This window comes from Cervus elaphus, chromosome 26, assembly GCF_910594005.1.
Source record: "Cervus elaphus chromosome 26, mCerEla1.1, whole genome shotgun sequence".
Taxonomy (NCBI): Eukaryota; Metazoa; Chordata; class Mammalia; order Artiodactyla; family Cervidae; genus Cervus; species Cervus elaphus.
Genome location: NC_057840.1, coordinates 47,419,341 through 47,433,903, shown reverse-complemented (window position 1 = coordinate 47,433,903; position 14,563 = coordinate 47,419,341). Strand labels below are relative to the sequence as shown.

At 56.3% G+C, this 14,563-nt stretch overlaps 1 protein-coding gene across 5 annotated transcripts in view; it reads left to right on the top strand.

Annotated features, from left to right (window-relative positions):
- The window catches only part of RPS6KA2 (ribosomal protein S6 kinase A2), a 279,856-nt gene that overhangs the window by 217,564 nt on the left and 47,729 nt on the right, over window positions 1–14,563 (top strand). For all 5 annotated transcript variants that reach the window (XR_006338071.1, XM_043888661.1, XM_043888663.1 and 2 more), the window contains exons 6-10: window positions 107–213; window positions 2,826–2,863; window positions 5,743–5,885; window positions 9,003–9,073; window positions 10,917–11,005. Coding sequence is in view for 4 of the 5 variants with exons in the window: in XM_043888661.1 (XP_043744596.1) it covers window positions 107–213; window positions 2,826–2,863; window positions 5,743–5,885; window positions 9,003–9,073; window positions 10,917–11,005 (448 nt within the window). In the remaining variant the exon portion in view is untranslated. The remainder of the gene's footprint in view (window positions 1–106; window positions 214–2,825; window positions 2,864–5,742; window positions 5,886–9,002; window positions 9,074–10,916; window positions 11,006–14,563) is intronic.

The following is a 14,563-nucleotide window of genomic DNA, read 5'->3' as shown; positions in this document are numbered from 1 at the left end:
TCTCAGTGCTCGGGTCTCAGTGCTTGGGGCTCAGGGCTCAGGGCACGGTGTCCCGCTCTCTACACCTGGCAGACCAAGCAGGCTGAGTCTCCTCTGTCTCCTGCAGGTGATGTTCACGGAGGAGGACGTCAAGTTCTACCTGGCAGAGCTGGCCTTGGCCTTGGACCACCTGCATGGCCTGGGCATCATCTACAGAGACCTGAAGCCAGAGAAGTGAGCGGCCCCCCGCCCTCCCCCCACCCACTTGTGCTGCCCCAGAGACCTCACCCTGTCCCTGTTCCGCTGTGAGCACACATCAGGCCAGAGGCTGGGGACGTCCCGGTGCCGCCCCCACACGCAGCGATTCCACCTGCCCGCCCCCCGAAAGGGGCAGACGCAGGCGTGGCTTGTGCTGAGACGTGTGTGATGGCCCCGCCCCCTCCCCCCTGACCCTCCGAACACCCCCCGCCCAGGAGACAGGCCAGGCCGGACCTCACCCCTGTGGTTCAGGGGAGGCTGGGCAGGTAGGATGTGACCCTCCGCTCCTCCAACCACACCTGCTGTCCCCCTTCTTAGGTGGGGCCCGTCCTGCAGTGGACACGTCACCCCCACAGCTCCTCCTCCGGGCTGGCCTCCGGCCCACCTCCACCTCCAGGTTCTGGAAGCCCTTCAGCTGCCTCAGCGGGCCCGTTTCTAGGTGACAAGTCAGATGAGCTGTTCCAGGGTTTTCTAAAAGACAGTGGACCACATTCCCAGCCCAGATCCCAAATAGATTCCTGTATCTTTGGCAACGATCATCTGTAATGTTGTTTCTAGGATATTTTGCTAATCCAGTCTAAATTTTTTCAAAGTCCCCCCGAATAGTAATGTTCTTATTTCGGGCATTTTCCTGATATTTTCTGTGCAGAGCTGGCACAGCCTAGGAGGGACCCACTTGAAAAGGATGCTGTTTTAAGTTCAGTGGTCCCTGCTGCAGAGTTGGTGATTTCTCAACCGTCTGAAGTGGTTGATAACACCCCCCAACCCACCCCATCTCCTCGTAGACTGAGGTCCACATCTGCCTCTGGATAAGGTGGGGCCTGGCAGGACCCCAAAGCTTGGGGCACAAGGCAACCCAGGCCCCGAGGGCACAGGAAGTGAATCTCCCTGCCTTCTTCTCCGTCTCTTACTCCTTCCCCTGCCGTGACCTGAGGAAAACACACACTCGGCTCTGAGATGCAGCTGTCGCTGACCGAAGCACCTGGGTTTGCCCAGAGACCAGGAACGTTGTGTATGTCTCTGATGCAGAGTGCGTTTGCCTGAGACCCACGCCCGGCATCAGCCTGACCTGGGCAGAGCATCTCTGGTCGCACGTGTAAATGATGAATGTGTAAATGACCGTGAAAGGCCCTCTCCTGAGTGTCCCCATGCCCTGCAAACGCCGCCTTCAGATCGCGGGCACTGGGCCACTGTTACCCCTGCTCTGAGCCCTGGGCCCCCAGGAGGGCAGCACCCCAAGTCTCCCTCTCGTTAAGGGTCAGAGAGATCCGGACAGTTAGACGTGGTAATATGTCATTGCAGGCTGAAGAACAAGGATTTTGTTGTCAACGAGAATTAGTAGGGAGTTAATCTTGAAAGTTACTCACTTCTGGGGCAAAGGTTAGGTGTAACTGAGAAGCAAAGATGAGAACCTTTGCTTCTTTCATTATAAATTGTCATCTCAATTACATGCTGTAAATTTTTCCCGCCCTTTTCCATAAAATAGTGGGTATTACTTTTAATCCCATGGCTGATTATTTTTTAACTGTGATTAGGTGAATATAACATAAAATGGACCATCTTGACCACCTTCGACGGCACAGTTTAGTCATGTCAAGAGCACTGACACGGTTGTACATCACCACCCTCCATCCCCAAACTCCCCATCCTGCAAACGGACACTCTGTCCCCGTGGAAACACTGCCTCCCACCCCCAGCCCCCAGCACCCTCCCCCCGCTCTCCGTCTCTGGGGACCTGACCACGCTGGGTCCCCTCGCGAGTGGGATCACAGGGGAGTCGTCCTATTGTGACCGACACTGCCCTCAGCCTCGTGTCCTCCTGGTGACCGTCCATTTGCTAACCTGTGTCCCAGCTTCCTCCCTGGCCCAGATGTGCTAAGGGTCCACCTGTTTGTTAATCCTCACAGTCCTCATCCTGGTCTCTTTGGAGCTGGGCTGGCATCTCCCAGGAGCTGGGGGAGCAGGGTTTAGTTACAGAGAAGAGCGAGGCGGGGAGACCGGAAGCCCCCCAGGGAGCCGTGGGCTGCAGCCTGGAGCAGGGCCTCGCGGGGCGCTGGCCTGCCTCCAGCCCCTCCGTGCCCCCCGCGGGAGCGAGCCCGGCCCCACGGCAGAGAGTTGGGGGCGGCAGGACGGCAGTCTCACAGGCTTCCCCGGAGCTCGGGGTTGGTCCCGAGAGCCAGGACGGGGCTCCTGGAGAGATCGGGGAGAGGGAGCGGGCTCTGGCCGGCCAGCGCCCGCCTGGGAGAGGAGGTCCCTGAGGGGCTCAGGCACTCCTGGCCCCTCTCAGCCCTGTTCTCACAGGGCAGGCAGTCCTGGGGGCAGGGGCCCAACCATCCCCCTGGGCTCGAGAAGGTCTCAGACCTTCTGTACCCCGTGAAGGGCACAGGGCTGCCCCCTGCCTCCGTACCCCAAGGGTCTGTGTGCGCCCTACCCAGCGGAAGCTGCTGACCAGAGAAGCAGCGGCCGGGGGGCCAGCAGGCACCCCCACCCCACCCCCGGCATGGAGACCACTCCCCGGGGCCTGGGCGGGTCCCCTGGAGTCTGCGTGTCTCGTCTCAAAGCATCTGTTTTCCTCCCCTTTCTTCCAGCATCCTCCTGGACGAAGAGGGGCACATTAAGATCACAGGTGTGTAAGTCTCCCCACCCCCAACATTGACTTCATCCCGGCCCTGGTACACGGGGCACCAGCCCAGAGCCCAGGCCCTCCGTCACCAGCGCGTGTACATGCATCCCCGTGGCCACGGCTGCTTCTGTGTGTGCCTGTCTTCCTAGGGAAGTCACAGCTCCCAGGCGGCCCTCCTTCCTTCTCTCCTTCTGACCGCAGACCCTTCTAGCACCTTTCCTGCTGACCCTCAGCGTCACTGGATGTTTTGTTCCTGAATCTCATCTCAGCATGTCTGCAAGGGCGTCGCCCCGCTGAAATCTCAGACCCCTCCTGCCGCCACTCAGTTCGGTGGGACCGAGTACCCGCCTCGTTCCCTGACCCCCGCAGTACTGGCCTCCTCTCACTGAGTCACATTCCCAGCCTTACAACAGCACCAGCTCATCGTCCTACAGCTCTGGTGGCCAGGAGCCCAAACCCGTCCCACTGGGCTGAGGTCAGAAGGGCTGGGCTCCCTTTTGGAGGCTCCGGGAGGATGGTCTGCTCACCCCTCCAGCCGCTGCTTCCCTTGCCACAGGGCCCATTCTTTCCTTTGGAGCCAGTGGTCCCAGCTCCCTTCTCTTTCTGACTCTGGCCGTGTCCCCCTGTCCAGAGGAGGGCCTTGAGCTTCATCCTGGAGCCCCGGGTGACTGCCCATCTCAGGACACACACCTGGTCACTCCTGCAGGGAGGGCCGGGTCAGGTGACCCATCCACAGTTTCCAGGGTTGGGGCGTGGACATCTGTGGGGGCTGCTCTGCTGGCCCCCCACTGACCGGGTCCTGGCCTGGCCTTCACGCACACCCACTGCCTGTGTCTGCCAGCTGGCCGATCACGAGTGCTCCCCCCTCACCTCCGGAGGTGGCTGTCCCTGCTCGGGGGGCAGCACTCCACCCCAGTTGCCGTCAGAGCCTCCTCGTGTCTGCTCCGGGGCCCCAGGCGCTCTGGTCTCCTCCCTGCTGTCTCTTCTGTCCTTTGGGCTGGCTCACCCCACTCCTGATGGCCCCCCATCCCAGCACAGAGCGCAGAGTAGTGACAGTAACTTCTCTTTAATGTCAAACAGTTAGACTTTTCAAGTTTCTCGTGAACTATGCATGAGAACACGGCACTAATATGACACAGCCTTCAGAGGCGCCCTCGAGGCAGGGGGTCACAGGTTGGGGGGCTCCTGTGGTGTCCACTGGCGTGACCTGCTGCTGAATCCACCTTGACCTGTTGGTGCCTCTGTGCTGCCCGCATGGAGGGCAGCAGAAGAGATGAACGCTTAGAAGCCGAGAACCTAAACCTGACTCCCGCAGCCAGTTGAAACAGTTCAGAAGTGCCAGCAGGCATTTCGTGGAGATTTAAGGTTCTGCTAACACCTGTCTGGTTTTCCCTGCTGAGTGAGGAACTGCACGTGTGTGTTGTATAAACCCCACGTGTGCACACGTGTACAGAGGTGGCTGGAATAAGCAGGAGCGGCCACACTAAATGTATGTGTCATATCATAGGGTTTTCTTCTGGTGTTAGTTCTACAAGGTCTTAGCGGTCTTCATAGAACTGTTCAACTTCGGCTTCTTTGGCATCAGTGGTCGGGGCATAGACTTGGATTACTGTGATGTTGAGTGGTTTGCCTTGGAAACGAACAGAGATCATTCTGTCATTTCTGAGATTGCATACAAGTACTGCATTTCAGACCCTTTGGTTGACCATGATGGCTACTCCATTTCTTCTAAGGGATTCCTGCCCACAGCAGTAGATAATAATGGTCATCTGAGTTAAATTCACCCATTCCAGTCCATTTTAGTTTGCTGATTCCTAAAATGTTGTTGTTCACACTTGGCATCTCCTGCTTGACCACATCCAATTTACCTTGATTCATGGACCTAACATTCCAGTTTCCTACTCATTACCGTTCTTTACAGCCTCGGACTTTACTTTCACCACCAGACCCATCCACAACTGGGCATCGTTTCCGCTCTGGCCCAGACGCTTTGTTCTTCCTGGAGCTGTTTCTCTGCTCTTCCCCAGCAGCATATTGGACACCTCTTGACCCCGGGGGGGCTCGATCAGAGGATTTTGGCTTCTTCTGATGCAGTCATTGCCGCCTCTGTTATTTATTAGCGACCCCAAGTTCGTCATTTGTCATGATTTGTCATTTTGACACAAATGACAGACAAGCCCCCGAGACTCTGATGTGCAGAGCAAGGCACTTCGGCAGTGAGTGTCAGACCCATGTGGGTGGCAGTGAGGCTGTCTTAGCTGTGGGCTTTCTTGGTCCTTACTCGGCCCGGGAGGAAGTGACGTAACCTGAAGTTCACAGACGATGAACTGGAGGTGTCTGTAATCTCAGGACCACGTGCTCACAGTGTCCCTCACCCCCTGGGTGCAGTAACATGAGCGCGGCAGGATGGCGCCCCTGGCTGGTTTTGAGGATGAGATCTGGGGATGGTGACCCATGGCAGGAGCTCTGAAGCCCCATCAGACTTGTCTGTCTTCTACTTCATGCCTCACCACTGGGGGCCACCTTCCTGAGCACCCTTCTGCCCATGACCCCTTTCTGGTCCCTTTCTTTGGAACAAGTTTCCTCTTCCCTGCCCGTCCATCAGAGCAGCCCCAGAGCCTCTCGCCTGGGCCGCCGACGTCCGGGGTGTCCTGCCAAAAACGGCCTCTGGGGAAGTGGCATCAGAACGCAGGCTCCGGGTACCCTTGCGAGCACTCACGGATGTGTTCATTCCGACAGACTCTGACGGGGAGGCGCGGGGCCTGGCTCAGCCTCTGCAGGCAGCGTGGCCCCAGGAGGGCGGCGGGGGGAGGGCTGGCCGGGCAGCCAGGGGCCTGAGCACCGCCCGGAGCCTGAGCGCTGTGTTCTGTGTGTCCCTGTAGATTTCGGGCTGAGTAAAGAGGCCATCGACCATGACAAGAGAGCCTACTCCTTCTGCGGGACGATCGAGTACATGGCGCCCGAGGTGGTGAACCGGCGGGGCCACACGCAGAGCGCAGACTGGTGGTCCTTCGGCGTGCTCATGGTACGGTGTGCTCGCGGTGGGACACCCACAGTCTGCAGGCGCCCGGGTCGCTGTGCCCCTGTGCGCCTGCCCATCCCCGGAGCTCAGAGATCCGGGAACAACCCAGGAAAACAATGCCCGTTGTGTGACTCATCCGTCCCCGAGCCTGGCATTTCCTGGCAGCCTCCCCTCCGTCCTCCCCAGGCTCCCAGCATCGGGAAACAGAGCAGTGATTCAGCTAAGGATACAGATGTGTGAAGAGTCAGACCTTGATCCTTAACGCACTTAACATTATTTGAAAGGGTGCGGTGATTTCCAGATTAAAGACATTTTTCTTATTTCAATCACAGAATCCCTCTACTTAGTCATAAAAGTCACCACGAACCAAAACACATGAGTGGAGCTTTTTTTACATCTACGTCTAGAAACGTGGATTTTCTTCGGATCGTGCATTTGCAGGGCATGCGGCAAACACCGTCTAGACGGGCCGTCCCGTAGTCATGGCAGAAGTGGTGCTGGCCCACACGGCCCCCTGTCCTCAGCCCTCCTTGTCCCCTGCCCCCGTCCCGCCCCCTGCACCGGGCCCCGAGCTGGCGGCCCCTCACGCTTGCGTGCCCTCAGCAGGAACCAGACCTTGGTGGCTCCCGGGCCTGATGCTGGATGGGAGAAGCATCGTGGCCTCTCGGGGTGGTCCAGCCCCCTCCTCCTTGTGCGTGTAATGAACGAGGAGACCGAGTGACAGGAATTCTCGGAGATTCCACGGAGCTTGTTCGGCTGCCTCTTTCCAGCACACGCCCCACACCCTGGCCACGGGACCTCTGGCCTCTGTCCTGCAGTGTGTCACCCGTGTGCCTTCCGGCTGGTACCCAGGAGGCTCACTCGGTCTCTAGGTTCCGGGCCTTGGTCCCGCAGACTCACAAGTGCGGGCTGATGGGACTCGTCAGCACAGACACCTGACCGCAGTCTGCAGGGCAGACACGTCAAACCAGTTCGGGGGCGGGCTGGGGGTGGGGGGGGCATCAGTTCCCATGGCGTTAGCCTGGACGCCAGGGCACAGGTGTCCAGAAGAGACCACCCACCGCCCTGGGCAGCGCCCCCGCCTCCAGGGTCAGTGTGATGTCTCCCCTCCAGCCACTCACAAGGAAGTCAAACTGTGATGAGAAGGCTGCTCCCCAAACAGTCACAGCAAATGACGCAGGTTAATCCAGGCAAGGCAATTGGCACAAGTGCTTGGCCTCACGCGGGCCCCATGAGTGCTGGCTGCCAGGGCGCTGGTGAGGCTCGCTGTATTCACAGTTATTTAGACCTTGAGTGGCCCCAGCTGAGACGCAGTCTGTCTTCCCGGCGGAGGCCCCTGAGATGGGACGTCCAGCTGTCCCTTACGACCAGCCGTCTCTCTTTAGACACATCAGTGAGACCGTCAGGTTAGCTTCTCCCCTGGAAGGTAACCACCTCCATGGCTCTGCTCTTGTTTACGTGGGTGCTTCCCCGTCAGCCTGTCTGGAGGGTGTGTGGTGGGGGTGGGCGCAGGGCGTCAGCACCCTCACTGCAGATTTTACCAGAAGTTTGGTATCACCTTCCTGACACAGGCTTCCTGGTCCCAGGTCACAGTTCTGCATCTTCAGGAACAATTCTGGTTCTTCAGCCTCCATCCCCCTCCATCCCCCCTGAACCCCTCCATCCCCCTGAGAAGCACGGGGTGGGGTGGGCTCCCTGAGCGCCACCAGCTTCCTCCCATCCCTGGACCCCGTCCCTACACTCTCAAAGCTTTTAGGGTATACACTGGGCTCGCCAGAGACTGCACAGAGGTTCCCCCGGGAGCCCGTGCCCGAAGCTCTGAAGTCACAGGACGCCACGCGTGCCTCTGCGTACCTGATGTTTATCAGTAGCAGAGCAGGAGGCCGGCCTGAGCCCGGGAAGGACCGTCTTAGTGGCCAGCACAGAAGACTGCACACAAAACCACACCCAGCAGAGCCAGCTGGAGTTAGCGCTGTGAGGCTTCTGGGGGAGCGGGGACATGCTGTCCACCTCGTCTGTGTCTCTGTATATTAAGACAACAGGCATAAAATCTATCCCAGGAAGATAAAATATGCCTTACATGCTGTTTTCTGGCCAAAATCATTGCATGTTTAATAAATGGAGAGACTGAAAGGGAAAAAAGGAACAGTGAAGACAGAAAGGAAGATGAAATGAGAAACGGTCGAGGGAGGAGAGATGTGAGAGGCAGAGAGGAGAGAGGAGGGCCGGGAGAAGATGCTCGCACTGTGTCTTCTTGGCGCTTGGCCTCATCTTGGCTCATGAACACAAGCGTCTCATCTTGTGTCATGAACACCTGTCTCTGCGAGGGTCTGCCGGGCACAGGGGAGACCCTCACGGGTCCCCAGCTCAGCAAGGTCTGGGCCCCAAGGGTCCACAGGCAGTGACAGCAGAGCGGGCCTGGATGCCCTGGCCCCCCCGACCCCTGCACCCAGGGAAATGGCCCTCAACGTTGGAGACAGTGGCCCAGAGAGGCTGGCCTCTCGCCCCTGCTGTCTGCCGCGGTCCTCACTGCAGGGACTGCCTGGCCACCCTGCTCTCGGGCCCAGGACACTCCATCCTGAATTACCCACTTAGGGGCCCGTCCGCTCCACATTCAGTGTCTCGTGACCGCTGGGCCGGGGGATCACAGTAGGGTGAAGGAGGAGGGTCGTCTGGGTGATGAGTCTGCACGGCTCTCAGAGTCCACAGGGATCCTCACATTCGATCTGGACTGAAAGCTTTCTCTCCCCTCCCCTCCCCTGCCTCCTCCTCACCGAGCAAATCCACTGCCCCCACCAAGGAAGGACGGGTCCTCAGTCGCCCCCGTGGAAGGTGCGTGGACATGTCCTGCTGCCTCTGCAGGTCCCCGTCCCGGCACTGACCCCTGCTTCCTGCCGTGGAGCTGAGTTATTAACCATCGCCCGCCCATCCATCTCCGCACTGAACGCCGAGTCCCGCCATGTGGCTCTGTTCTAAGCAAGCACGTGGGCCGGCGCCCACATGTAACTGACCAGGCCTCTGGTGGCCACGTGAACTCAGGCACACTCTGCCCGTCTGGGTCTGTCCACTGGGCAGTGGGCTTGGTCTGAACACTTGCTCCCATTCTGTGTTGCTCTGCAGTTCGAGATGCTCACGGGGTCGCTGCCGTTCCAGGGGAAGGACAGGAAGGAGACCATGGCCCTCATCCTCAAGTGAGTCAAACTCCCACCTTGGGATCCACCCCAGCACTTGCTCGCCCCTTCTGATAGCAAGAGCTTCCGTCTTCGAAACCAGGCGTGTCCAGTAGGCAATGATGGTAGTGAGCATCCTTGGCATTTCCTTGTCACTGGATAAAGCGAGTGGGGTGTGATTCTAAAGAAATCTTCTATCAAAGATTCTGTTTCCCATCCATGAAACTCATCAAAGTTGTCTGGTGGCAGGGTCTTTAGACATGATGGCTGGTAACCTTCAGAAATGCAGACTCAGGGGCAGGGGGAGGCAGGGGCTCCCAAGAGAGCCTCCCTGCTCTGCCTGTTGCCGGCTCATGCCGGGGCCCGAACTCTCCTGCCTGACGTGGGCAGGAGTCGTGTGTCCCACGTGAATGAGTGTGTGCATGCTAAGTCACTTCAGTCGTGTCCAACTCTTTGCGGCCCTTTGGACTATATCCTGCCAGGCTCCTCTGTTCATGGGGTTTCCCAGGCAAGAATACTGGAGTGGGTTGCCATTTCCTCCTCCAGGGGATCTTGCCAACCCAGAGATTGAACCCATGTCTCTTATGTCTTCTGCATTGACAGCTGGGTTCTTTACCACTAGTGTCATCTGGGAAGCATGTGACTGGGTGTGAACATAATTTTCTCCTTAATGTTCATGCAGAATCTTGTACCACAAAAATAAGTTTTGCTCTTAGAACCCTAGAAAGACATCTAAATGCAGAGCCAGTCTTTCTGTAATATCCTTTTTTAAAGCATCATTTAGGCTCTTAGTTCCCCGACCAGGGATCGAACCCACGCTCCCTGCAGTGGAAGCACCAGGTCCTAACCGCTGGACCAGCAGAGAAGTCCCTTGCTATAACACCTTAAATATGAACAGGCTTCATCTGAGCCAGATGTCAGATAGCAAGCCGTGGGAGAGAGAGAAGCAGGCAGAGGGCTGATGAGAGTGGGGAAGTGGCCCCTGGAACAGGTGGGCTCCAAGTCACTCCAGAAGCTCTCACTGCTCGGGGGGCGGTGTGGAGGGGGGTGCTCACCGCACCTGCAGGAGAAGCTGTGAAGCTGCTTGGCCTCATGACCAGCTCTCTCAAACTCTGCTTGCAGGTGGACACACAACTTTTATAAAACCGAGAGGCACCTACAAACCTTGTGTTTTTTTAGATCACATCATTTTATAAATAGAAGGAGACATCCCATAAACTGTTTTCCTGTATCAAGTGACCTTATACTGTGATGACATGCGTCACTACAATCTGCTGTTTCTATGATGGCCTCTGCTCCTTTTCATTCTAAGGGGGCACAACACCATTTTTGGGAACTAGAATAATTACCCCCCCCAGCAAATCCCAGGTGTGAATTTACAGCCTGTCACTTGGAAGTGGCAGCATTTCTGAAGGGGCAGTGCCAGACTGTGGTCACGTGGTCCCTGAAGGGAGGTGGGGGGTGTCCAGGACCCCAGGGGCCTGCAAGGCCCTCCTTTCCCAGATGTGACCGCAGACTTAACTGGAGGCAGATGGGAGAATCCAGCTGCCTCGTCAAACTGAGAGATTCCTAAAATGTCAGCAACGTCACTCATCTCTCCAAAGCCTTTGATGTCGTTGTCTCAGGAAACATAGTTAATTTCCATTTAAAATGTTACTTATGTTCATGGGAGCATTGCTGTTTATCTCTAGGGGCTTTATTGTTTTTTAATGAATTATTAAACAGCTACTGTGCATAGCTGCTCTGGTCACGTTGGTTTGATTGGACTTCTCTGTGGATGCCGACTGCAGAAACCCAGAGCACTAGGGCAAACTCTGGTCCCCCCCGGCTCATCCTTCCCCTGAAATATGACTGTGCTTTTCAGAGCCAAGCTAGGCATGCCGCAGTTCCTCAGTGTGGAGGCCCAGAGTCTGCTGAGAGCGCTGTTCAAACGGAACCCCTGCAACCGGCTGGGTAAGCCCCCCTGACCCCTGAGCCACCCAGGGCTGCCCGGGGGGTGGTTGGAACATGGAGGACGCACAGGTGTGAACCAGTGGGGAGCGGAGCTCAGGAGGAGCCCTGCGTGGTGGCACCAGGTGGGGGGCTGGAATACAAGGACCCAGTCCCCCCGTACTTCCTTGCTGTGATACCTTGAGCAGAGGGCTGCCCCCTCTTGTGCCTGGGTTCCTGCCTGTGAAGCGAGGGTCATAGCAGAGCTTCTTCACGGGCTTGTGAGGAAGACCTCCAGAGCCAGCATGGTACCCGCCACGTAGGAAACACGCAGTGTGTGTGACAAAGGAGGGTGTGAAAAGCAGAGATAATCGGAGTGCACAGACCCAGGGGTGGGGAGGGCATCTTTCTTTCCCCGCCGCTTCGACAGACAGAGTCGTCGGAGGCTCAGGTCCTGGCAGAGGAAACCACCGTCCTGTGCGATGCGTCTTAACAGGTCTTGTTAAACTGTCCCCCGAGATCACTGCAAGAAAGGCAGAGTGGGCGAGGAGGAACTGTTGGGCTGTCCCTGGAAGGGCCGGCAGCACTAGACAATGAAGCATGAAGCACCCGGCTGGGTCCTGAGTTCACGCCAGAAGCAGAAGAGAGAACCAGCTATGGTGCAGAGGAATCCCTCTGGTCTGTCATCCTGAGAAGTCATCACGCAACCTGCCACCAGTAGCTCTGCTGATGATTGAAACTTTGATTTCGGTACCAAGGCTTTGTTATGAAAATCTGCCCAGTCTCTGCCTTGTCGTTTGTGAGTGCCAGGACAGACTCCGGACACCTGTTCCGTTATGGATGCGTATGTGACCATGTGTGCAAAGCGCCTCCCTCCTAGGTAGCAGGCACACCAATCCACTCCACTCCCAACTGCTCTGCCCTTGGGCAGTGCCCAGGTGTGGCCTCACCTGCCTAACCTCCCCAGTGGTAGAAACTGGAGTCAGGAACTGGAAATGAAGACGTCAGCTCATTTATCCACTGAAACACACAGGAGAACAAACAGTTCAAGCCTCATCCCTCGCAGCGATTGAGGAATTCTGTCTTGGGAGTCCCTCTTTTCTTTCAAATATCACAGCATTTGGTGGGGAAAATTCTCATGGGGAACCGGGTGACTGTAACCAAGCTGAGGGGAGGGGAAATGTATTTGTTCTTCCTTTGTTCTGGAAAAAGGAAATAATTTTCTGAATTTACTTTTGTCTTAGAATTTAACATCACAAAAATCATAGCTCTCTAACCCAGAATATTGTTCTGTTATTTAGTTTGCATACTTGATGCGAGAGAAAGATGGATTGATCTCATTAGGTGGATAAATAATCATCAAATTATACTAGCCTAGTGGAGCCTGCCGCAGCCTGGAAAACAGACCATCCACGGCCAGAGACTGCCCTCCTGATAATCTCTAAAGTGAATTATTGTAAAGGTTTCCAGGAGTTATGGACCATCCTGCAAGAACACTTCATATTAATGTCATAGGATGTGCAGACTCATATAAAGAGGAAATCATAGTAGGAATTATTACTCACCCAACTTGACCCAGGTCGGCTACTAAATTTAATTACCTTAAATCTTTGGCCTATAAAGTGAAAATTATGTTGTGTAGATTAATTTTGCTCTACACAGGCGGCTAGATTAGAAGGCTGGGACTTCTTCCCCCTTTTGATTGCCTTGAGCCTTATTCTTGACCACCACCGCCCCCCCCCCCCCCCCACAGTCCCCTGGCCGTTTGGTGAGTTTGTCAACATCAGAAGATCTCATCCAAACCCTGGGTCCTCTCATCAATCTGTGGTTTGACCCCATCACCTTCAAGTCAACCCAGATCTCTGTCCATTGATCCTTGAACTGTAGAGGGGTCCCCTCTGTCCACATTTCCGCTCTTAAGCTATGACCAACTTAGAAAGCATATTAAAAAGCAGAGACATTACTTTGCCCACAAAGGCAATCTAGTCAAGGCTATGGTTTTTCCAGTAGTCATGTATGGATGTGAGAGTTGGACTATAAAGAAAGCTGAGCGCCGAAGAATTGATGCTTTTGAACTGTGATATTGGAGAAGACTCTTGAGAGTCCCTTGGACTGCAAGGAGATCCAACCAGTCCATCCTAAAGGAGTTCAGTCCTGGGTGTTCATTGGAAGGACTGATGCTGAAGCTGAAACTCCAATACTTTGGCCACCTGGTGCAAAGAGCTGACTCATTGGAAAAGACCCTGATACTGAGAAAGATTGAAGATAGGAGGAGAAGGGGATGACAGAGGATGAGATGGTTGGATGGCATCACCAGCTCAATGGACGTGAGTCTGAGCAAACTCTAGGAGTTGGCAATGAACAGGGAGGCCTGGCGTGCTGCAGTCCATGGGGTCACAAAGAGCTGGACACGACTGAGCGACTGAACTGAACTGATCAGGACCCTAGTGATATGGGGTCAGGGGCCACCTTGCCCCAGGGTGAACTGATCCCAACTAATCACATTTCCAAATAAGGTTGCCCATGAGGTTCTGGGGTTAGGGCTTGACCACATGAATCTGGAGGAACACAGTTCAATACCTCTGAGAGTGAGTCCATAGCATCTGCAGTGGAAGAAACGGTGGAAGTTTGTCTGGTTGGTGTCACACACCTGGCAGGTGACAAGACCGAGGCCCTTGCCCCAGATCGCCTGCTGGAGGCGCTGTGGCTGCCGAGCCTGGAGATTGTGTTTCTACCTGGTCGTCCCCTGGAGGCACGGCATTCTCACCCAGAGTCTGAGTCTAGGTCCCCGGCCACTGCTGGCTGTGGGCGTGCACTGTTCAGTGAGGTGCCCCGCATAGCTGTGGTGGGTGCTGGGGACACAGGTCGGTGATGCTTTCCGGGAAACCCTGTCATGTGGGTGAAGAGGCCAGAAATCTCAGGTGGAAACATCGCTGCCTTTTCCCTGGAGACCTGAGGAGGAGGAGGAGCCAGCAGAGGGAGCCCCCTCCCCGGCAGGATGCAATACCTGAGGGGCAAGGGGCAGGGGCAAGGTGGGGCTGGGGGACAGGCAGATGGAGGAGGCAGGAGGGCCCCCAGCCAGGCCTGGCAGAGGCTGGGTGGCCAGTGGGTGGGACGGCAGGAACAGGGTTCTTTTCTGTGCCATAAATGGAGAGATTTTACTTTTAAATTTGTCAAAAACGGAGTCAAATTTGTGTCTATTTCAACCATGGTGCAAGTGGACCCAGCAGCTGGAAGACTGGATTATTTGGGCTTCACCCTTGTTTATTACGCACTGTGGTCTGTTTGGTGATGGAAGCAGGCACAAAATACACTGGCTGCGATAGTCAGGAGGCCCCCCCGGCAGGGCTGCCTGAGGACCTGGGGTGGTGTCTCCAAGCCCTGTGTGTGTGTATCAGCGTGGGGGTTGGTGGGGGGCATGGGTTCTGGGCCGGAGAAACACCACGCAGAGTCACGGAGGATCCTGTAGCACGTGAGAGCACGTGTGACCTCAGGCAGCCGAGGGGAGGGGCCGGGGAGGCCATGCAGACTCAACAGTCCACCTTGCAGTCCCCGAAGGATACAGCGAGGGGGGCACGGCGG